This window comes from Pollicipes pollicipes, unplaced genomic scaffold (assembly GCF_011947565.3).
Source record: "Pollicipes pollicipes isolate AB1234 unplaced genomic scaffold, Ppol_2.1 Scaffold_4002;HRSCAF=4701_pilon_pilon_pilon, whole genome shotgun sequence".
In the NCBI taxonomy this organism is placed as follows: domain Eukaryota; kingdom Metazoa; phylum Arthropoda; class Thecostraca; order Pollicipedomorpha; family Pollicipedidae; genus Pollicipes; species Pollicipes pollicipes.
Window position 1 is genome coordinate 11,908,457 of NW_023596420.1, and position 25,385 is coordinate 11,933,841.

At 54.2% G+C, this 25,385-nt stretch overlaps 1 protein-coding gene across 3 annotated transcripts in view; it reads right to left on the reverse strand.

Moving 5' to 3' along the window:
• The window catches only part of LOC119093262 (AMP deaminase 2), a 37,428-nt gene that overhangs the window by 3,457 nt on the left and 8,586 nt on the right, over positions 1-25,385 (reverse strand). The window contains exons 3-11 of one of the 3 annotated variants that reach the window (XM_037216185.1): positions 24,757-24,783; positions 12,543-12,675; positions 9,463-9,634; positions 7,789-7,990; positions 4,641-4,770; positions 3,305-3,499; positions 2,840-2,971; positions 1,784-1,947; positions 1,215-1,341 (exon numbers count right to left, since the gene is read on the reverse strand). In XM_037216185.1, the coding sequence (XP_037072080.1) occupies positions 1,215-1,341; positions 1,784-1,947; positions 2,840-2,971; positions 3,305-3,499; positions 4,641-4,770; positions 7,789-7,990; positions 9,463-9,634; positions 12,543-12,675; positions 24,757-24,783 (1,282 nt within the window). Of the gene's footprint in view, positions 1-1,214; positions 1,342-1,783; positions 1,948-2,839; positions 2,972-3,304; positions 3,500-4,640; positions 4,771-7,788; positions 7,991-8,995; positions 9,440-9,462; positions 9,635-12,542; positions 12,676-24,756; positions 24,784-25,385 lie in introns of those variants that run through there. The other 2 variants (XM_037216186.1, XM_037216187.1) reach the window with 2 other exon arrangements.

The window sequence follows — 25,385 nt, forward strand, 5'->3', positions numbered from 1 at the left end:
GCTGTGCGTCACCACGCGCTCGGCGTTACGCAGAGTTGCGTGGGAAATTCGCGGACACAACGCCGCGGTTCGCAGAGAGCTGAAGAACATGACGGGCCTCGGACTTAAATACTTCTTGTTTGAGCTATCCACGGCACCGCTACAACGTTTCTCCTGTGCTGCAATACACACCACCTCTGAGTTAAATGACGCTGTTACAGCGGTTCTCTTCCGCTGCAATATGTATCAGACCAAAAATATGGTCGAAATGTTCAGTCCCGAGTTAAACACTGCTACATGTCTGAAAAACAGGGCCCGCAGCTAATGGTGTCCCCACAACACCAGCCAGGTCTAAAGGTGCCAGAACGGTTCTGACTGGGGACTCACGTGCTGAAGAGGACTGACTGGGGACTCACGTGCTGAAGGGGACTGACCGGGGATTCACGTGCTGAAGGGGACTGAACGGGGACTCTCATGCTGAAGGGGACTGACCGGATACTCACGTGCTGAAGGGGACTGACCGGGGACTCACGTGCTGAAGGGGACTGACTGGAGACTCATATGCTGAAGAGGACTGACCGGGGACTCACGTGCTGAAGGGGACTGACTGGAGACTCATATGCTGAAGAGGACTGACCGGGGACTCACGTGATGAAGGGGACTGACCGGATACTCACGTACTGAAGGGGACTGACCGGGAACTCACATGCTGAAGGGGACTGACCGGGACCCACGTGCTGAATGGCACTGACCGCGGATTTACGTGCTGAAGGGGACTGACTGGGGACTCACATGGTAAAGGGGCTGACCGGGGACTCTTGTGCTAAAGGGCACTGACCGGGTATTCAGGTGCTGAAGGGGACTGACCGGGGACTCAAGTGATGAAAGGGACTGACTGGGGACTCGCGTGTTGAAGGGACCGGGAACCGGGACCGGGAACTCACATGCTGAAGAGGACTGACTGGGAACTCACGTGCTGAAGAGGACTGACTGGGAACTCATGTGCTGAAGGGGGCTGACCGGGGATTCACGTGCTGAAGGGGACTGACTGGGGACTCATGTGATGAAGGGGACTGACCGGGGATTCACGTGCTGAAGGGGACTGACTGGGGACTCACATGCTGAAGGGGACCGACCGGGGATTCACGTGCTGAAGGGGACTGACCGGGGATTCAGGTGCTGAAGGGGACTGAACAGGTACTCTCATGCTGAAGGGGGATTGACTGGGAACTCACGTGCTGGAGGAACATGTGAAGCTCCGGGTGAGACTTGGGGTCCAGCGAGACCTCGAACAGAGGCTTGAACATGTTGCTCAGGATCTCGGCGAAGTTCCTCACCAGGTTGTTGGAGCGGTAGATGTCGCTGTCGGAATAAGTGGCACTCAACTGACAATCGCCCCGGGGCTGAAAATGGCAGCCATCCTGTGCACTTTGGACCGTGGTCATCCTGTGTACTTCAAACAGCAGCCGTTCTCCTATTTAGCTGGCGCTGGAACCACTTATCACCGGAAGGAAGTGATGTGCCCAGCAGTGATATGTACGAACGTGCGCCGGATTAATCCCGTCAGTATTACGTGTGGTGCTAAGCTATGGTGCTATGTTTAGCTCATTGATAATACGTCCAAGGTGAACAAACATACTCCGGCGCACATGTAACTACTAACATGGCCGGGGGAGTTCAGCAGCATTTCAAATCGCCACCCGCGTTTGCAGGACAGAAATCTCGCCCACATCCAGCCTCGACCCCACCACCTCCAAGTCGCGAGGCGTGCGCACGCCAACCGCGCCGCACCAGGGGCACTCACTAAAGCCGCGGCGTCTGCACCAGCCAGCGCACGTTGTCCGAGTAGACGTTGTTGTTGACGGCCCACTTGGCCAGCTTGTCCCACTCGTCTGAGGAGCGGCCGTAGATGGAGAGGCGCGGCTCGGCCGACTGGTACTTGCTCTCCTCCAGGTCCGAACACACCTCCTGCCAGCGCCGGCGGAGGGGCGTCGGGCGCGCCCGGCGACAGCGAGGGGGCGCGCGGCGGCGACGGGGCTCGAGGTCCGGTTGGAGACTGACTGGAGGTTGGCTGTTGTCGTGGCTGAGTCCCACGCGAAGCCGGGGCGGTGGCGAAGGGGGCGGTGGTGAAGGGGGCGGTGGTGAAGGGGGCGGTGGTGAAGCGGCGAGCGAGGGGAAAGGACTGAGGACCGTGTCAATGTCGGACATCAGATCAACAGGTATGATGCGATGTGGGTGGGGCTGCAGGTTACGAATGCCGGAGACGCCCACTACATAGTGATATACGGCACTAGATAGTGCAAATGACGATGCCATCCCCACGGTGTGACATCCCACGAATGGTGAAAATCTGCGTTTGCAAGACCATACTGGCCAATCTCACGGGCCGTTGACCGGCGTCAAACACCAGGAACGTTACAAAGTGAAGAGTTATGGAGGCACAGAGCCCATTTACCCAAGATATCCCAACCAGACACCACCGCATCTAATTCTTGAGCACAAAACAGAAAGCGATCAGAACTCATGGCGGCCTACCAAGGCAGCCCCGCCACGCGTGACGCCCAACGCGACAGAACTGCGTCAGTACGTGCATGCGCTCGCCCGGAAAAGGCCGGTGTGGCAACGTCTTGTCGGCGCCAGGTGCCGCCCGCTGACGTCACAGCAACGTCACACGCCCCGCCGCCCACGAGACACCTGCCGACGAACGTCCACACAGAGGTCCAACACACGACGCCGACGAACGTCCACACAGAGGTCCAACACACGACGCCAAGAGCACAGCGCGCTCCACCGGTGCAACACGCTCACGGCCGCGTGGAGGTGGGTGATGCGTGTCGGACGCTGGGCACGACGGCCAAACCTTGATGATGTTGGCGAAGTAGCGGCCCTCCATGTAGTTGTCCGTCTTGAGGAATACCTCGCGCAGGCGACTTTCGCCGACCGGGTTGTATTTGGAGTTGAATTTGTCGAAGCGGTGGAAGGTGTTGCGGTCCTGCGGAGGCGAAGTTTTATTAGTCGAGATCGTTCCGCTTACCGTTCCAAATTTGGTCCATGCATGTGGGCTTCCTTTGCTGCACCTTAAATGACGGTACCTCACAGATTTACTATTCGTAGTGTAAATAGTCAGCGCGCATGCACGCACGCACGCACATACACACGCACGCACGCACGCACGCACGCACGCACGCACGCACGCACGGGCCCACGCCCTTGCGCACGCACATGCAAACCAAGCCACACAAATACCGCTTGTGAAATAAAACGCCGATCAACCAAGAGGTTGGAGAGTGAAGTGGGTCGCTGTCCTACCCAGACTGTGCCTTACCGCGTGCACGTCCAGCATGTCAACGTTGAGGTCGTACGGCGTGAGATTCATGTGTTGAAACATGTCGCGAAGCGTCATCTCCTTCCCCTTATTTATGCACACGATCTCCTCGCTGTTGGTCTTCATCATCTTTTTGATGAAACGCAGAAGATGCTTCTGATTCATGCTGCTGGCAGCGTGAATGTGGGTGTCCACCTGGTGGTGGCGAGGCGAAGCACTAGCTTCAGGTGGGACGCGCATCTCAAGGCATACGGCCATCCAGAGGTGACGAACAGCGTATTCAGGAAACGTACCCTGACTCGCCTCCCGAACAGACATCAAATAGACGGCACTTGTTTGACGAGGATGACAGACACTGTCTTCACGCACATACAGAGCGGAGCAGCGTGACGTGAGGCTGCAAGGAGCGAGACTCGCAGCAACCACATCCCAATTACCACAAGCACGGTTCACCCTTTGGTTCGTGTTACGACAGACTGGATCGCACAAACATTTCGGTATCACGGCTTCTGTCAAGGACTGAAGCGACAAAGCTGATGTCGCTGCTGGGTGTCGACTGGCAAACGTCGCCTCAATAGCGATGTTTTATGGTTTTGGTTTCGGGGGTAGCATGGGATCGGAGTGGCGGCTTACAGATGACGCTCAGACGGCTCTCTCCACTGTCAGTGACAGACCATTATCGGTCAGGTCACAGCGGGAGCAGCCTGGACTCACGTGCTCGGATGGTACGGGCATGGGAGACATGGGTGTCGACTCCCCTTCCCACGTGTACGGTGTTCGGCCTTGCTCAGCAATTGGACCGCCACCACGGCGAGCCGGCGCTGAGCAACGTACCGGTCACGGGCCGCCCATAGTTCACCCCCGTTCACACGTACACTTAGTACATCAGCTCGTGCAGCCCGTCACGGGATAATACGACCGAACGAATCTATCGTGCGAAGGAGGGACATTTAGGGGCTGCATGTTGATGCCTGACTCAGTCGTGCCGCACTTAACGCGGCAGTGCTTTTTTATAATCTACCGGTGAACAAGGCAAAGTGGGAGAGAAATGAAAAGCGACAAAATACGGTAATAAGTGGGGCTTAACCTCGCTACATCACACCGACCGTGCAAGCCACATCCGCTTCTCCCCCGAGGCCACTGGCATTGGTCCGAAGGTTAGAGGGGAGGGGCCGCTAAACCGTCAGACGCTCAGCCCACGCTGCAGATGGCGCCCGATTATAGCAACAAGACGACGTGCCCAAATGTACTGCCTGTTGGTATTCCCACCCCGGTCGTGCCGACACCTGGCTCGGCGAGAGGGGGGGGGGGGGGAGAGGTCGGAAAGCCCAGGTACCTTGCGGACGTTGTAGAAGTCGCGGTGGTGGACGGCCTTCTGCGCAGCCAGCTCGCGCAGCTCGTTGAGCAGCACATGCAGCTGGAACTTGGATGACAGGTAGGTGAGACGTCGGTAGCAGAACGACTTCCTGGAACGGGTGCGGCACGCGGCCGTCAGAGCCGCAGCCGGCGGGTGGGTGGGGGGGGGGGGGGAGACGGGAGACCGGGAGACGGTAGGGGCGGGGGGGGGGGGCAGAGGAACTGGGTACCGGTCCGTGGAGTTCTCAGGGGAGGGGTCATCAGGACTTTCACACTGTCGTTGCATTCCTGGCTGCGCGATAATGGACGAACACTGGGCCAATCTGCCGAAGACCCTGATAGCTCACATACATCTTGAGATATAGGGCGAGTGTATGTTTACGTTTAGGCTCGATGCACAGGACCTTGCTCTTCTCCTTCGGGTCCTTTATTAATAAAAGTACGTTTTGCTTTTAAGCAGTCGTCTACGCCGCCTCTAGGGCGATGACAATATATGCCTATCTATTGCAAAAACAAATATATATGTGACCCTTGGCAACCATTAAATGAGTTTTTTTTTCGCAACAGTTGTGCATACCAGAAAGTTCATGAACCATAAGTCGAGCACTAAGGTCCTTCTTACCACTCCAACGCACAGTGAAACTGGAGGCTGAGGAAGCGGTGATGAAACAGATTTACAGCTCCGCTGTACCGCCGGGGTGACAGTGATAACCTTGGTGGTGCCACCAGTAATGCAGGCACTTCCGTGCATTGATCAGGGTTGGCAGCACCCTCCGACGCCCCAACTGATTTGCATAAGCGCATTCCAAGAATTCAACACCACTATCCCGCATTCAGATCGGCTCGGGTCAGATCAGATCGGAAATTTTGATACTCGGGCCAGGCGCGGCGTAACGATCTTGAACACAGGCCGCTGGCGATCGACATTCTTGTCACGAGGCGGCGCTGCTGTCGATTTTAGTGGTCGCAGATCTGGGTCGATGGCCGCAGACATCGCGAAAAAAGCGCCGGATGAAACTAATAAGAGGATCAGCCCAGTCAATGGTGCTCCCCTCTGGCCTTATTAGTTTCGCGCCCCCTGATTGCGCTGCCAAATAACGACGAACACATCCCAGAGAACAATGCCAATCTCCGGTCGCTCGCCAACGGCCGGGGCTTGGCCCGCGTACCAGCCGACGCTTCTGGGCATCGCTTCTCGCTGGGGTGGTATTTATGGGGCAGCTCCAACTGGAGCACCATATAAAAACCAGGCTCCTTTTTGTCGACGCTGAAAGCCTCATTGTTGGGCCAGGAAAAGATGATATACCGACGGTTGTGTTTCCGACGGTACATGTTGTGAACGTGAGTTTCTCTTTGCAGCGAAAAGAGTCAACCATTATAAGCGGTTGAACACGACCGCTTATAATGGTCTAACTTAGCGGAAAGCAAGCTGACTTACATGGAGTGGTGAAAATCAACGCAAAAACGCCACCCTAACCTAGTTCATACACTCAGGGGTTAACACGTTCGGGTAGTGGGGGTCAATCTGACCCGTGCCCCCCCCCCCCCAAGTTTTCCAGAGCAATTTCCGAACGACGTGCTGCAACCGCGCCAAACTTTGCATTGCCGTGGGAAATCAAATAGCGGATATTTTGGTACAAAAAACTAGAATGCATCTTGTAAGGTTACTGACATATGGCACGTCAAAGCCAGGCCGTGGCCGCCAGTTAAGGCAATTCCTATGGAAATATTCAATCTAGTGCGACAACGGAGTGTTAGACGAAGCCATAGTCGTTAACCTGGTTTTTTACTCGAGAGCTTGTTGTATGAGGTAGTTTTTGGGTAGTCATTTCGAATTTATTACTAACAGTGACCGCAACAGACATCTTACATGAGCTTTTCATATGTCAGAGTAGATCTCTTACCTAAAATAATGCATGGCAACATTTTGCCTTTAGGAACATGCCACCTGGCGTTAATCCTTGACGCTGATTCAAACGCAACAATTAGGACAATCTCAAAGGACTTTCGAACACCACGACCCTTTTTAAGATGAAAAAAGATCACTGACCTCAAATAAACACCAGTGACTTTTTGCTCTGAACATGCATCTAAGTTCAAGGCGGTTGCATGAGGAGGTCAGGGTTACTTTGAGCACCAATTTTGAGTCTGAACTTGTTTGACCTTGTTTGACCTGGAGAACATTACACAGGAACCTAAAATTTTAGTATACGTGAGTTCACTTACAAGCCAACCCATCCTGAAAACTTGGTGTCTTTAGCTCTTATTTGTTGGCATCTCAGGGGGCCGAATTGCCCCCCCCCCCCTCTCTCAATATCTACACGACCAAAGCGTATTCGCCGGCTATCCCGGCGTGTGTCAAGACCTCTCTCTCTCTCTCTCTCTCTCTCTCTCTCATCCTTACCTCAATACTCCTCTCTACTCTCTCTCTCTCTCTCCTCTCTCCTCCGCTCTCTCTCTCTACTCTCTCACTCTCTCTCTCTCTCTTCCTCTCTCTCCGGTCCCGTCTCGTCTCTCTCTCCCCTCTCATCATCTCTCTCTCTCTCTCTCCTCTCTCCTCTCTCTCTCCTATCTCTCTCTCTGTCATCTCTCTCTCCCTCTCCTCCTCCCTCTCTCGTCTCTCTCCTGTACTCTTCTCTCTCTCTCTCTCTCCTCTCTCTCTCTCTCTCTCTCTTCTCTCTCTCTCTCTCTCTCTCTCTCTCTCCTCTCGCTCTCTCTCTCGCTCTCTCTCGCTCTCTCGCTCGCTCTCTCGCTCTCCTCTCTCGCTCTCTCTCTCGCTCTCTCGCTCTCTCGCTCTCTCGCTCTCTATCTATCTATCTATCTATCTATCTATCTATCTATCTATCTATCTATCTATCTATCTATCTATCTATCTATCTATCTATCTATCTATCTATCTATCTATCTATCTATTTATCTATAGATGTATATATATATATATATATATATATATATATCCCAGTTGCCTCACGAGTACCTTAAAAAAGCAGTTATCGTCGGTACCATCACCACAGAACAAAAATGGCCCAATGAGTCAAAGCGCCAATGACAACAGAGTCTTCCCCAGGAGGAAAGATACCTGCCTTCTGTTCAGGACAGCTGGACACCACCCGCTTCCGTTTACTCACAGGGGCCCGTCAGCAATGATGGTGCACAAGTAGGTGAAGTCGGCGAAGAACTGCTCCAGCTCCGGGTAAGCGAAATCCTTGACCTGGCCGGAGGCGTCCCTGACCTGGTACACCCCGCCCACCATCTCGCACGTGTAGTCGAGCGGCGGCAGCCAGTCCACCTCCCACGGGTTGTCGGTGGACGGCGCGTGTACCGGGTGCTCTGCGGTACAGCCGCCGCCACGGGTCACGGTTACAGCGAGGTCACGCGCTCATCGGCGGTAGGGTGCGCGTCAAGCCGCGCCCGATGTCGTAGTGAAAGAACGCAGTCCAGTGGAATCAGCACTGTCCAGACGAACAATATGCTGCTAGGTGCCGGCGTAAATAACAATAAGTTGTAGGAGCTCCCCCGAATGGCTTTGGACTCTCAAAAACATCAGCAAGAAAAAGGACAGTTGACTGAAAGAACAATGGCATTGGGCAGTACAGAAAATGTTGGTTTGCCCCAGGTAGAGTTATTGATTCTTTTGTGGGTATACCAAACGACGCTACGTATGCAGGTGATGATAGAAGACACAAGCGCTTGTAATATGGAGAACAACCGGCAACAAGACCACAGAACCATATTACTCATGTATCCTGAATTTTGGCCTGATTTACCGGTGCCATTTACTTTTACCAATGTCAGGTGAAGGTTACTCACAAACTGAGCCAGCAGAATGTACAGGCCTATATAAGAAGACTGTTTAACAGATGTTGGCAGACTAACGCGGCCAGTTTTATTCATAACATATGTACATGTATACAAATGTGCCTTCGGCGTGCAGGTTCTGTTCTGAACTGGTACATATGTACAATGCTCCTGTAAGTGCCGGCAAGTTCGTCTCAGTTGCAAGCCCGGCGCAACTTTACGTTCTGTAAGAGAGCGCCGACTAAACCCAAGCCTCTGTGCACACATACGCGTACCGCGTCAGTGACCGCTATTGGAAAAGGCATGAGAGCACCGCACTGGGAAGGGGCCGGCTCACGCGTCTAGACCGAGCTGGGGACATAATGGGTAGGCACTGCGCACAAAACGCCACGTCACACACGATACAGACGCCAAGCGGTCCCAAACGTGGCGCGTGGAGGCGTACAAACCAGTCACTCACGCGCAACGACATGACCGAGCTTGTGAGTTAGTGGTGAGAAGGGCAAACGCGCTTACTTGCAGATGCCAACAACTTACCAGCCTTGAAAGTGGCTGAAAGTACAATGCTGATCAGGTGCATTCAAAGGGAGCCAGTGAATTGCTCGACGGAACTCTCACTTGGGACATCTTCGACCGACAAGATGTTGAGCAACGAAGCGAAGCCCGCAAACCGAGTCCAGTCTCTTGCAGGTTCTGAACGTTCTGGACGAAGGACGCGCCGATTTCGACAACAGGGCGCCGGTCGCCAGACAACTCCGAGCGATACCGGGCGCCGCAAACAAGTGCTTAGTGAACAGGGAACCCCCGGCACATATCCACCGCGAGAAACGGGACGCGTGACGTCATCCGAGTCCACCAATCGCTGTGCCTGCACCACGTCGCTGCTGACCTCACAGCCGGCGTCGGCCATCCGCGAGTACGCGAGACGCGCGGGCCGCCGGCTTTGCCTGTCCTCGGCCCGTCGGGGCTCCGGCCGCCTTCCCCCCGGGCGCCAGACCACTCACCTCGGATGTGTGTGCGCACGCCGTGACACACGGTGCTGGAGGCCGTGCCGGTGCGCAGGAAGCGGGCGGCCGTGTCCGGAAACTGCTGTCGGGAGAGTGACATGTACCGCTCCCGGATGGCCAGGGCGCGAACCAGCAGCTGGGAGGCCTTGCGCAGGTCCTCGGCCGGCACCTGGCGCAGGTCAGCAGGTCAGTGTACAGCGTCAACGCCGTGCTCGTGTCAGGTCTACAGGTCAAGGTGGTACACCCAATGGGCCATCTGCTCCCGGCTAGGTGTCCGGAGGTCAACATTCGTCGTCGGAGTGCTATAGGGCATTAATCGAATACATGTTCACCGGTTGCAGCCTCCTACGTGTTCAAGGAGAAAAAAAACCTGCACTTGTTGGAGGACACGCAACGAGACCTGCCGCTGCAACCATACCCGACCGACACTAGTCTCTGGGGACAGCCCTCTCCTCCGGCGGATTCGATGTTTGTGCCACATTCTAGGAGGCCCCACGACGGAGCTAAACCTAACCAGCTCGGTCAATGGTGCAGCAGCAGCGTGCTGAGAGTCGGAGAGCGATCCGATTCTAACAGCACAGGGGGGCTGCGGCGGGGCGGGGAAGGGGCGGGGCTGTCTCTACAACATCCGGCTATAAATGACTGCGCTGCAGCGCTCGCAGCGCCCCTGGCGGCAGAGTCCACGACGAATCACCCGCCAGTCAACCGCGCTTTTCGCCTGCACGGGGTGTCCAAGTGTGGAGGATCTGATAGCAGGGCAAACGTGACAGTTTTCATTTTTTTCTGGGGACCAAACAATCCCGCATTGTTACCGCTAACATCGGTCGCACGTAACTGTGCCGAGCATGCATTACCATTTTGCGAATATGCTAAGCTTTAACTCTTTATGAACTTATTTGAATCATATGAATGTATAGCATTTCATACTTCAAGAAAATGTAGGTAGTTTGAAACCACAAAAATTAGCGGGAAGGTATTGAAAACTCAGCGAACGATAATAGCCTGTACAATTGAACAAGTTTGGGAACATCAGCTGGTCCCGCACCCTTCATCCCTTCTGCCGATAACAAAAAGCTCATCCAAAGAACTGAGTACAGCCAATGGGAACAGCGCGTCATGACCTTTTCAATAAACACGTCCAATGAAACGCTTGGCATGCGTGCCGCCTGCATCTGCGGTTGTCTAATTGGGTGTCAGTCTCACACAATCATATACATAACTCACGTCATAATGCGCGAGGACCGATGAAGGTGATATGTGACAGGACCGCACACGAAATACCCAAACAAGTCGCATAGGCATCTACAGATGATGACACGAAACGACTCCATAGGATCGCTGCACTGGCTTCGGGCGATCATCAGCGCTACGAGGAGCTGAGAAGACTGACGAAATCAGCCATCCGTAATGACAGCCGTGAGCACATCCGGGGAAAATCCGTGAGGCAGGGCCAAGCGGTTCGTATAAAGGCAAACGGTCGATCATCGCTGGCGATGAAGACGGCCCGAGCACAGCTCCTGAGGTCGACCCAAACGTCATGAACAGCTAGTTCGCGCAGATCGGAAGTCAAACAGCGGGTGCTGTGATGACTGCCAGAGCTGAAACAACTCCACCAGACCTGCCATCACGGGGCAACGGGACAACCATCAGCATCGGCAAATATACTCAACACAAACATTGAAATGTTGGGAAGACGCACCCGTCTGTCACATATCAGGGTGCCCGAGGTGCGTCAGAACAGTGGCAAACGGCAGGTTATCCATCAGGCTCCGGACGACTGCAACCTCCCGCCACACTACTTGAGGGCTCTTACCACCCATGCTTTGCTGCAACAACTAAGCGAGAGTTCCTACAGTCATCGGGACGTGAGCACGCGCTCTTAATGGATGTAAGACGTGTAGGCCTTTTGTTGAACGAATGAGTGTTTCCATACCCGGGAGTGTTTAAGTCATGACATGGCACAGAAATGGCCAGGTCTGTATCTTATCTGTTTATAGAATGCATCATATATTGGGATGTGCTGCGACGTGAATACAGTACAATACGACTCGGGCAAAACATCGCCGAGAACATCAAACAGCAAAGCCAGACCCCGTGCCGCACGTCACAGGTCGCCATGGAAGGGCTGCATGACCTATCAGTGCCAGACACCCCGCATACACCACGCGATGTATGTAGCTGCCACCTGGACATAAACGTTTGGAAAGTTTGTCTGCAAGCCGTATTTTTCGTTGACGACACTGTCTGGGAGAAAGAGTGAGTGCGGCCGACAGGGAAAGCATCTAACTTCCAGACAAGAATGCCTAATCAATTGTGTTTGTGTATTCTGGTATTAGCGACAATAGAAATGTGGTATAAGCCACGATGGCTATTCTCTTTTGTCACCTCATACTGTCAATGAATTATGAATGGCTGAACAACATGTCCGCTATCAATCACGGAATAATTTTTAAAATATCTCTTCGCTTGACCAAAGACAACAATGTGGAGACGAGAGGTCCCAATGTCGCTGTTAAAGCACTGCGAGTCAATCCTTAACGGAAACTCCCTGTAGAAGGTGGCAGGCTTTTATGTAGTGCCTCTGCCTCTACCAGATGGAGATAAAAACCCACTGGGTGCGACTGGCAAACGTGCACAAATTTTCCATTGCAGTGTTTTACTCAAAGATAGAAACCAGTCGGAGGCACGGTTACCCACTGGTGCCCTCAACTTAGATGGGGACTAGCAAGAGCATACCTGCTCCAATCGTGTCCTCTCCGGAGATGCAGACCCGCTGGAAGCGTACCTACCCCGCTGGTGTCCTCCCCGGAGATGGAGACGCTCTGAAGGTGTACACCTACCCCGCTGGCGTCCTCTCCGGAGATGGAGACGCTCTGGTAGGTACACCCCGAAATGGAGACCCGCTGGAAGCGTACCTACCCCGCTGGTGTCCTCTCCGGAGATGGAGACACTCTGGCAGGTACACCCCGAAATGGAGACCCGCTGGAAGTGTACCTACCCCGCTGGTGTCCTCTCCGGAGATGGAGACACTCTGGTAGGTACACCCCGAAATGGAGACCCGCTGGAAGTGTACCTACCCCGCTGGTGTCCTCTCCGGAGATGGAGACCCGCTGGAAGTGCGGCACATAGTCGTAGTCGTCGATCTCAGCCGCATCCGCCTCCTCGGGAGATGGCTTTTCGCTCCGCCGGTCAACCTCGGATTTCATGTAGCTGCGGCAGAGTTGTGAGCATCTAGCGCCGCACAGCATCAGAGCAGGAATCGGGCATGCTCCGAAAGCTTTCAAAGGCGTCTCGGAGAAGTATGTAAACGCTCGGAAAAACATGACCCATGTTGTAACCGTAACCACATCAAAAATCGTCCGGTAAATTGAGCTACAAATAAGCGATTAAGGAACATATACCGACCATCCATGTAAATTTACACATTCATAATCAAATTCACACGTAAAACATTATATATCAATATAACAAACAATATGCCTACTGATATGGAACGCGTTTAGCTTGTGGTTGACTTGCCTAATACACTACATGGACTCGCTTCATTATTCTTACGTTTCGTAAGTTCTGCAAGCCTGTGATATCCAGTGGACTTCTGGTTCTAAATACAACCAATGATGAAAATCAACACCATAATAACAATAAAACTTCTTGGGATTAAAACAGCTTCATTAAATCCCGAAAGACATGGGCATTGTCAAGCCTTTTAGCGGTGTGGAAAAGATAATTCAGCTTCTAGAATTACTGTGACGAGTCTATCTATGCACCTGTCCTATGTAATTAGTCTATACAATGCATTGCTGGCTCTGCACTGATGCAAAAATAAAGAAAACCTTTCTTTAAACTCCGAAAACATGTGCATTGGTATGCATTTTGGCGCCATGGAAACCGTGGTTCAATTTTCACAATAATTTCGACAGACTTTCCCGCCAAAACATTTGTTTGTGTCGTGCACTAAACATAGCGTGCTTATGCATCACTTAATTTGAATACATGATGCACTCATGTCAAGGAATCTGAAAGTTTTGTAGAGAGTGAAGCTGCCCTGAATTGGTTTTATGATTGCTTATGTCGGAGATCACGTCCACGAACAACGGAAGTGCTCCGCGGTTGTGGTGGGACGGGTGGCGATCGTGGTTACTGGTTATTTCTCGTCATCTAACGCCCATACAGCGCCCACTTTAACGTACATACCGGACAGTTGGAAGGCTTATCCCTCCCTTGCCTCGCGCGCGTTTACCGCGCCCTGAGTTACATCACAGCCGGACTACATATAAATGGCTTCCGCTAAATGTTTCATCAGCCCAGACGACCATTTGCCCCGCTGACCTTCCAAGTAGTGTTTCATCACCGTGACTGGTGTGGCACCATTGAGCACACGTTAGCGCAAAGAAAGCCACGTGTTTCATCCCAATGCGCTGACACCACACCAACGCCCAACAACGCGCACGTCTGCCGCATGGGTCTACGTCCGGGACGTGAGGCATCAGTCTGATACCGCTGTCGCCGGACTTTCCACGTCACGTCACGTCACGTCACGTCACGTCACGTCACGTCACTCCCGGATGTACGCATCACCCAGCGGCGACCCAGAAGCCCAGCGACCGCGTTCCCGATCTCAACCGTCGGCGAAACCGGCTGGCATCGGCGAGAGCGGCCGACTGCGTGGGAGAGGGCATTCTGGGCGTGGCCGCCGCAGCGAGACGCGTCGGAGACGACGGACCAGACCGGGCCAAGTGGGACGACACACGGGCTGTGACAGGCCGGACACACGGGCTGTGACAGGCCGAACGGGACGACACGGGGGCTGTGACAGGCCGCACGGGACAACACACGAGCTGTGACAGGCCGGACACACGGGCTGTGACAGGCCAGACACACGGGCTGTGACAGGCCGGACACACGGGCCGTGACAGGCCGAGCGGGACGACACACGGGCTGTGACAGGCCGAGCGGGACGACACACGGGCTGTGACAGGCCGGACACACGGGACGACACGGGGGCTGTGACAGGCCGCACGGGACAACACACGAGCTGTGACAGGCCGGACACACGGGCTGTGACAGGCCAGACACACGGGCTGTGACAGGCCGGACACACGGGCTGTGACAGGCCAGACACACGGGCTGTGACAGGCCGGACACACGGGATGTGACAGGCCGAAAACACGGGATGTGACAGGCCGGACACACGGGCTGTGACAGGCCGCACGGGACGGCACACGGGCTGTGACAGGCTGAGCGGGACGACACACGGGCTGTGACAGGCCACATGGGACGGCACACGGGCTGTGACAGGTCGCACGGGACGACACACAGGCTGTGACAGGCCGGCTACACGAGCTGTGACAGGCCGGACACACGAGTTGTGACAGGCCGGACACACGGGCTGTGACAGGCCGCACGGGACGGCACACTAGTTGTGACAGGCCGGCCACACGAGCTGTGACAGGCCGGACACACGAGTTGTGACAGGCCGGACACACAGGCTGTGACAGGCCGCACGGGACGGCACACTAGTTGGGACAGGCCGAACGGGACCACACACGGTTGTGACAGGCCGAACGGGACGACACACGGGCTGTGACAGGCCGAACGGGACGACACACGGGCTGTGGCAGGCCGGGCGGGACGACACACGGACCGTGACAGGCCGCACTGAACGGCACACGGGCTGTGACAGGCCCAATGAGAGGACACACGGGCCGTGACAGGCCGAACGGGACGACACACGGGCTGTGACAGGCCGAACACACGGGCTGTGACAGGCCGAACGGGACGACACACGGACTATGACAGGCCGCACGGGACGACACACGGGCCGTGACAGGCCGAGCGGGCGACACGCGGGCTGTGACAGGCCGCACGGGACGGCACACGGGCTGTGACAGGCCCAATGAGAGGACACACGGGCCGTGACAGGCCAAACGGGACGACACACGGGCTGTGACAGGCCGAACGGGACGGCACACGGGCTGTGACAGGACGGCCCACATGAACGGCAGGCCACAGAGTCAGGCCAGCAATACGACCCGTTGGATGCTGCGCGAGCGTCGACTGATCCTGGTCCTCCCAGCCGGTGATAAAGAATTTTACACTTATAGTAGTGGCAAGATCATTACGGCGTTTGTGTATGTCACCACATATTCTAGCTGGCAAGCTTGTCGATTTCGTGGGGAAAACGTGCGACGACTAACAATACGAACCATGTACGTAATTGTGCAATGCATGCATACCCACTGCGTACAATGATATAGACATAGTACAATAGGTCGTGCATTCCAATCACTCAGTATATATGACATGCTTTATTTATATGAAAGCTTAACGCACTTCACTCTCCCCGCCATATCAAATTTATTTTCCGGGTTTGGTTTGCAAACACCAATCACTACACACTATGATTTAACGATATTCGAACAGGTATCATATGATTTGTAATAATGAAATTTTCATGACACATTCTTACCCTTCACGTAAAAACGTCGATTATAATGGATTTGCATACAGGACCATCGGGTAGATTATCATGGCCTTGTGCATTGGCCAAAACATGTACAATTTATTTAATAAGTTTGCGTTCGTCTATGCAGACCACATGTGTGTTGTCGCAGAGAAAACGGAACTTGCGATCATCTGTCCACGGCAGCTTCATGCATAAAATGTTCATTGAAGCTGCTTAAGAACACAACTTTTGAGCTTGTGAGGCTTCTCATGTCTTCAGTATCTGGTAAGGCTTGTATGTTTCACGCTCTTCTCAAGTATCGAGTCTCTTTAATGCTTGGAAATTCTCCTCACCGACGAAAATCTTTCTGTTGATAATCACACATCAGGTTGATAAAGCGTTGTTCTCAGGTCCGCGTCACGTATTCTGATGCAAGCGCACAGGTCACTGACGCGGACACGTCAAACAGGCAGGGAGATATCTCGAAAGCAGTATTTTAGAGAAATACATTTAGGGACTGACAAACACCTTTGTGATGCTTCCAAAAGCACACATGTCGACTTGTACCGCACAGCTATAGTACTGGAGTCTGGTATTTCTGGGAGAGGACTTCCTCCCCCCCCCCCCGCCCCAACGACCTCCGGCAGTTTGTCTCGATTATGTGATAAATTGAAACAAAAACCATCTAAAAAAATGAAGCAGCCAGCACCTAAAATTATATAAGGCCTACAATAGCAGACAAAAACTGGCATCCGTAGCAAAAAAAAACAACAAACAAAACAACAACTAAGGACCAACTCGGGACTCCGTTTTTCACCACAATAACAGCGGAGTCGTTTCGTTTTTTAAGGCGAAATATGCTTCAAAATATTTTAGCACTTTTGTTGCTTATGACTGCACACCTTTAAAACATTTGTATTACACGGGGAAGCAAACAGAAGTGCTTCGAAAAAAACATAATTGTATCGTCGGCAGGTTTTGCACAATTAAGAGGAACAGTTAATTCATGAGGCAGGTGTTTTCCACCGGTCAACGCTGAGAGCATGCTTTCGCAGAAATGCCCGTACTAAGTTGCGATTTTAAGTGTCTTTTTTTTCTTCACTGTAATGAGGTGAGCATAAATAACAACAAAATTACTTATCATACCTACCAATGGCATAGCCAAAATGATAATTAGTAACAAAACGAAACTATCAAATTACAATGTCTTTGCCTTCCTAGCCGGTGTACTTAACTCGGCACTGTCTAAGAATCGTGTCTGCCTCCACGCTTGGTATCTACTCCAGCGGCCACTCGTTGGATCGGCAAATTAAAACGCTTCTCGAGGGCCCCGGTTCGTCTCTTCTCGAAAATGCGGCAACAAGTCTAAAAAAGGCCATTTTCCAAAGAAATTGAAGAGGACGAGACAAGCAAGGTCAGGTCAAGCAAATCCAAAACTTGAAAATCAAAATCGGGTGTTCTGGCACATTATTGTAGTTTTTTTTGCACAGGGATTCAGGGAAGTGTTTACAAACATGTGCCATTCTGGGCCGACATAAAGTCAATGCTGTCGGCCACAAATCCATATTAAAAAAGTGAACCATAAAAAACTAACGTATCATGGTTCATGTTCTGTCATAGGGACATTTGGCGGGGTACAAGTCTGCAAGATATCAATACATCTGCTTGAAACGTGCTTAGTACGTGTATGATAATCGCCTGCATCATATAAACGCCGAATTGATTAATTTTGTTGATTCAATTTTGGACAGATCTCGATAATACGCCATTAACACCAAACAGTCTTGTTTCTTCTTGCTTTGTACGGTATATCGGTCCTGTAATGTACGCATTGATAACAAATTTACTAGCCTCTCCGCCCGTGGGCCAAATAACCCGACTGAGCCATCAAGGATTGTCCAGTGGTAGGTGGTCATCAAGGTAGTCCAGGAGTGCGGTAGGTTATACCTGTGCCTGTCATCGTTGCGCAGGGATGGAGGTGCTGGCGAATATTGCTTTGAAAAAACAAAATAATTACAATTTAGTGGTTGTAGTCGTTTCCAAACCAAATTTCCTCCAAACTCTTGCAAAAATCGTACCGAATTCCTATGAGATCGCCTCACATTTTATGACAACGTAGCTCAGGGGGAGGGGGAGGAAGTCGCCATGCTATGCCCCAGCCAGCCATAGCGCATTATCTACCCGAAGCGCAGCCAAGGGGAAGGTCCATGAGGCTCAGCCCTCTCCCTGGCGCCTTCAAGCGCATTTTTCCACAGCGACGCTATTAGATAGATGGAAAGAAATTGATGGCTTGACCTTGATGACGTGTGACGGGCCTAATGGCACTCATTTTTGTCTCGATGGCACGTACCCTCAAGTTCCATGCGCCACATGTTCGCCGGGCCCCTGTGTGCTGCTCAGCACGGAGCGACAGGGGGTGGTCGAGTTGTACTGTAACGTGGCAGCATCAGGGCAGTTAAAGCTTTACTCTGCTACGACGTAATACGCCCGCCGAGTCGTCAAATTGATCCAACGAGATCCAGCGTTGCAGTACAAGGTTCGTTAGTACTGTACTTTACCACCAGGCGCTACGGCCGCTAAGCAGCCTCTCTTTACGGTATTGCCAGATGCGCCACTTACGGCGCGTCGGCGCCACATCGCCGTCATTTGCCGTCGCATCACTACCTCGGAACATAAACCAATTTTCCCATACCGGTCGCGTCACTGCCCGAGCTGCAGCACGGTCTCCCTGACACCGCCGAGGTTTCAGATCACCTGCGAATCTAGCTGGCGACTGAATGCTCGGGTGTTCCGCGTGAAGACAAAGGCTGCGAGTGCTCCTGTTGCCTGGCTGTGTGGCTGTGTGGAGTGCTCCTGGCTGGGACCGCGTGCTCGCGGGCGCGCCCGATCAGATGAAACACCAGCTCGCAGAATCCCTGCAGGTGGCTGCCAAGCTGGGCCGTCGCCGTCGCGTTCCGCTCGGTGCAGGTGCTGGTGACGTGGTGACCCGACCCGCTCCCGGTTGGTGACAGCGCATCGCCATTGTCGCCGGGCGCGACGCTGCGATCTCACGGCCTCGACTCCGGCTTTGGTCAGCGGCGCGACTTTGGCTTCGTGCTCGGCGAGCGACGCCGCACTCCTCGCGTTTGGCTCAATGCCGCCGATCGGGCGCCTACTGATCGGGACTGTAGTCCTCTGTTCGCTTGGTCGTTTTATGTCTGGTGTAGAGGTGCTTGCAATAAATTCAAGTCCCCTGTCGAGTAACCACGGGTACAGAACAGCGGCGCAGCCAGGATTTGCGACCGCGGGGGGGGGGCTGCCTGGATTTGCGACTGGGGGACCAGGATTTTGTTTACAGCCTAATTCACTGCACCTATGTACCACGAACAGACAACAGACGCCACAAACGCTAATAAACATGACACTTAACGTATCATTTGGCTATCAATGTTGATTCGTCACGGCGCAGAAAACAACTGCCTCAGTTGCATACCGTAGATATACAATCGGTCACCCGCCGACTCGGTCTCTAAATTACTGCCGTCGTGTGCCGCGTGTTTGGTACCGCTGACAATGGTAATTATAGAGGTGAAAACCCAACGTACTTTTTCTGACGACCGGACATCGGAATTACACTGGGCGCACGGATGAAATGTATGGATTCTTTCTGCCCATTTTAACCTATTTTAACAGCCCAAAAGAACAACAAATAATCTTCACAATCCTTCTTATCGATGACAAATATTCATAAAGCAGTGGATGTATATGTTAGGAATCATTCACACGTCATCACTAACGAAACTCAGCGCCATGTTCAGGGTGACCCCAGTTTTGAAGGATGCCAAAGACTATGCGCTATGCCATCACACCGGTAGCCAGGGGTATCAATTTTGGTAAATTATTGGGGGGGGGGGGGCGAAACCAAGGCCCGAACCCCCCCCCCCGTTTTTTCTCACCGGATTAACCCCAACTTATTTTGATTTAACGCAATGTATGTTTTTAATCTTTGCATAATTTATAAGTCTTTAAGTTAGACAGTATAGAACTCATGCAGGATTGGATCCAAGGAGCAGGCATTGGACGCTCGCGTCGCTTCTGATCGGCACGTGAAGGCGCCCCTTGTAGAGGCTACCTTACGGCACCGATGGCGCTCTTCTTTGTCGGCCATGGGAGGCGGCACGCATTTTAGTCGTGGCGGGCGGGGACGGGGTAGCCATGAAGTACTTAGGTCATCCCCATATTCCAGAGCTTTTCACTTTAACCTCACAAACCATTGTGTGTCTTATGGCGCTAGGTATGTAAAATGCATTGCATCGTTTATCCGTTCAGTTGTTACTATTTGAATCTTACGGTGAGAGCAACAATGACTTTTTGTTATGTGACTGATACGAGACGCCACTACGCCGAAAGATAAGAGAAGATAGTCTTTGTGTTATGATAATCCTTTACCCAAGTTTATTTGTAGTAGTCCAGCCAAAAACATTGGGGGGTGGCAAACCAACATTGGGGGAGGGGGCACCTCAACAGGAGGGGGGAGGGGGGCAGGGCCCTCACAAAAGAATACAAATCGACACCCGTGCCAGTAGCGTCGGTGCACGTGTCAGGTATGGTCTGGTGCACCACCTGGCCCATGGCTCCATTCAGGTTACCGAGGCCGCTCTTTCTGAACACTTGACATTTCAGGAACACCTACAGACGAACATTTGGGGGTTAAATCCAGAGGTCACGGGATGCCCCTCTGCTGATGCTGCGCACTCGGAGGTGGCCCTCCAGACTGTTCAGGGCCAGCCCTGGCGCGTGGGGACTCGCTCATCATGCTGGAACCAGATCTTCTCCCTTTCGGCCTTGGAGTCTTGCTCCAGTTGCCTCCAAAATGCCAGCGCACCACTCCTTGATGACCATCGCCGCGGAGCCATTCAATGACGGCAGAATGGCCCGGTGAAGCCGTTGCAACTCGTATGGCATCGTGCTGTCACCTGTGGGCTGTGCAGCGGTCTCCCGACGCCGTTCATCGGCTTCCGCCAGCCTCTGGTGGTGTAGTCGCTCTGCTGCCTAGAGATTGGCTGACATTTTCCAGAATGCGTCGTACGTTTGTGCGACCTCGACCGACTCACTGGGCCTTCTTTTGGATTGATTTGGTTGCGTCCTTGTTAAATACTGGTCTGGTTTTGCGAAGTCCTCTTCCCTTCTTTTTTACCTCTGCCATGTTAAGAAGACCGTGGTGGAGCCTACGCAGTGACGCAGTCGCTGTGGGAAAATTGGTTTCGGTTCCGAGAGCGACGTGCCGACAAATGGCGGCAATGCGGCACCAACGCGTCACGAGTGGCGCATCTGGCAACACCACAGAGAGAGCATGCGTGCTTGGCGGGCGTGATGCCAGCGTTGCCAGGTAAACAGTGCGGGCTGGAGGTCACGTCAATGGAGCGACGGACGGGCCGCTGCGCTGGCACGTGCTGCTATCTGGGCCGGGTCTAGACAGACCTGATTACACGTGCGCTCATGCGGCTAGTGAACCGTCTGAACGAGCGGCATAACCACCTGGTTCGTTTGATTTCTTTAAGCTTGCCGTGCTATTATTATGGACAAGCTCTCTGACATACTGTTGATTTATTCTCAGGTAACATAAAACCTGTTTGATAAGCCCCATGCCTTTACATGTGGCTCCAAATGAGGACCATGCCCACAATACGCTCATTTTGGGGGTCATGTTCACACCAATGCTTCAGACCTGGGCGTTGAGCAGGTTGGTGAAGTGCCGGTCTCTTAAAGATCTACCGCACGGCCGTAGCGCCGGTGCTGCTGTACCGCCGTTTTCCAGGCGGCATTGCCCCCTAGCAAGCGCCATTTCCCATGGAGGGGCTCCTAGTGCGAATCCCCTTTGTCATGTGATTGTGAACACCGCTATCCAGGACGTGCCGTCCCCGACGGGCGCTGCTGATTTTGGACACCCGACCGGGACGAATGTCAGCACCCCGAAATAGACGCTCCTCCTGATCAACCCCCGCTTCGCCGAGCCACTGGCGGCCTGTGGCGACCCAGACCAGCCGCCCCGACTGATCGGACAGCAATACTCCCCGCTACCCGCCACCCCGCTGCCCACTCCCGGCCCGCGGCTCGACAGACCGCAGCGCTCCAGACCAGCCGCCCCGACTGATCGGACAGGAATACTCCTCGCTACGCCGCCACCCCGCTATCCACTCCCGACCCGCGGCTCGACAGAGTGCAGCGCTCCAGACCAGCCGCCCAGATTCATAGGACGGTGACATTCCCCGCTACCCCACTACCCTGCTACCCTGCCGCCCTGCTATCCTGCTACCCGCTCCCGGCCCGGGGCACGACAGACCGCAGCGACCCAGCTCCTAGGTTATGGGCAGTGCACGGCTCATCACGATGCATCGTTGTGGTATTTAAGGATTGATGTCACGTGTCACTGAGCTATTCTTGTGCACCCTGACACCGTTATTCTGTGATCTTTGCGTTAATAACACGCCGAAATATGACGGCAATATGCTGCTGCCAGGCGTCCAAACGTCGGACGATGGCGTCGCTTCCGTAAAAAATCAAACCGAAAATAAACAAAGCCTAGCATTTCCGCTAAATGAGCTCCTGTGCGCTTTTGCAGTGCTATACATGTCCGTCAGAAGCAATTGTAACACAAATATGTGTATAAGAAATGGCTTAGAGCGATGCCTGATTTCTGGTGACACTGAGCTGGACAAGAAATCGCGGACCTCATCCTGTCGTCAACTACCGTCGCAGGCGCCCAAAGTTCAAGCGGGCAGCACAGTGCAGCACTATCACTACCCTCCCTCCATGCCCCCTCCCCTTTCCTTCTTGAGTGACAACGCGGCGCGCTGCAGCAGCAAGCGGAAGAGCAGCCCACCACAGGATGCCCGGGGACACCATGCTGCGACCCGAGCCGGGGTCTGGGCCGGGCCGGCCGGTCGTCCAGGCAGGAATTGAGCGGCAACCGGACCCTGTCACCCAACACGCGGCCCTCCGACGCAGACCTCGCCACCCGACACGCGGCCCTTCGACGCAGACCTCGCCGCCCGACACGCGGCCCTTCGACGCAGACCTCGCCACCCGACACGCGGCCCTTCGACGCAAACCTCGCCACCAGACACGCGGCCCTTCGACGCAGACCTCGCCGCCCGACACCCGGCCCTCCGACGCAGACACCGTCACCCGACACGCGGCCCTTCGACGCAGACCTCGCCACCCGACATGCAGCCCTTCGACGCAGACCTCGCCACCCGACATGCAGCCCTTCGACGCAGACCTCGCCACCCGAGACGCAGCCCTCCGACGCAGACCCCGTCGCCCGACACGCGGCCCTCCGACGTAGACTTCGGCCTGGCGTGGGGAGCGGGGGCCGCTCCAGGGTCAGTGTCAGCTGCGTTTGGCCCGCCACCCGCCGGTCACCGCGGCAGACATGTGCTTAGCCTGGTGACGAGCGACAAGCGAAATGCACTGCTTAGGTGTGGAAACGGGACAGCACCGTCCCAAACTATGGCGACTTCTGTCAAATGTCACAATTTGTGTTTCTATTCTGTGAATTGTTGAAGTGTGCAGAAACCTTCACTCAAAAAATATTAAGGCCGCTACGTTTTGGATGTGGGAGCCTGCGGCGCCCATACTGGAATCCCGCGGGTGAAAGACAGAAAATGGACAAATTTCGCGGATCGAAGACAACCAAGTGCGCTGATCCGTGGCAATGACACAAGAACACTCATGTTCAAGGACAGAATAAGATGAAAGCTCCTCCTGGGAACTCCTGCGACTCGTAAATGGTTTCGCGTGGAGACCCCCAGCCTGCCTCACTCGAGTACTGCACCTTCTATTTTAGGTGATCCATAAAACATCCATCCCTTTCTCACGAGCACTTCCCACCTTTTTCAGCGGTTAGTTCAATCAGACCGGTCCCAGCATGAGGACCGTGTCGGTCCATGTCCACGCCTCTGGCCCAAACGTGTCGGCCCATGCCCACGCCCCTGGCCAAAACGTGTCGGCCCATGCCCACGCCCGTGCCCCAAACGTGTCGGTCCATGTCCACGCCCGGGGTCCAAGAGTGAAGGCCCATGTACTTATACATAACGACCTCTTCATTGGGGTATGCGGGAAAACACCACCGCAAAGCCCCCACGACAGGTCATGCAGATGCGTCACATTGGAGGCGGATTTGGAAACGAAATGGACACGCATTTGTGGGTTGAGCCTTCTGCCGAGGGCAAGGAAAAGGTGCTGGACTAGCAATGCGACCGCATCGGTTACCAGCTCCAAGGCGAGCGCATTGCTTGGTCCAACCGAGGTAACGCGGTAAATTGACCACCAGAGAAAGAGGGCTCTCTTGGCATGGGACGGCCGCGCCACAGCATTGTGTGACACGCACTGATCTCCCGGTGACTTTTCTGACTATTGAGAGCAAAGGACAAGTTTTTCGGTGAACTGGAGCCACATTACCAGGTGGTAGGTTCAGGTCGCACACAAAACGTTCCACTTATCATGCGTTCTGACACAAATACTTGCAATACATTTATCTAAAGCAAGACAGAAAGATCAACTCGGTGCCACCATGGCGTTCTACTTCAGGCCGCATACCGACATCCACCGTTGTGATCTGCGTACCCACGATGGGTCCGAGAAGATATGACACCTCGGAGCACCAAGCTATCGATCGACGCCAGCAACGACGGAGCACTGCTTACGGGACGCTCGTGTGTTAGGAGCCGGTCCGTGCTTTTCCTTTCTGCCCCGGCGACCTACTGTGCTAGAGAAGGGAGGAGAGAAGTCGCGCATCTAGACCGGAGAGCGCATGCGCTTTGCGCTAAGCGTGCCCATCACCAGATGTACTGAGAAAGACTCACTTGTCGGATGAACGGACTCCTGCGTCCCTGCGAAAACGAAATCAAACGAGGGTTAGCATTTCCGAACTGGTCCACCCGCCTGATCATCCAGGTCACAGCGCCACGCCCTTCCGCAACACGCCGTCGTGTCGTAGCGCCTCGTCACCTTCCACGCCGCGGCGCCCCGCTGGGACGGTGGCCGGTTCCGTAGTCGTAGTTGTGTCCAGCTCAGCAGTCCCCGGCTCAGCCCGCGCCGCGCCGCGGACCGGCGGTGTTCCGACGGAGGAAGCGTGCCACCCCGCCGCTGACCGGCGCGGCGTCGGCGGACAGGAAGGCGCTACGCTCCGAGCCGGGCCGAGGCGGTACAGTCCGGTACAGTCCGGCGCAGTCCGGGAATGCCACGTCCAGTCGCGTCCGGGCCGGCCGCGACCGGTCGGCTCCAGACGGATCACATGGGCGCCCGTAGCGATACACAAGCAGCTGACGTCCGGCGCAGTCGAGGTCATGAGGTCACCGCGCGGCGCGGGGTGACCAGACCGGCTACGAGGGGAGGGTGGGGATCGACGGTTTGTTTCGATGAAGTCTTAAAACAGAGACCTGGAATAAGTAAGCGGGCTTTCGTTCTCCTCAATGATGTTACCCCTGCGCGA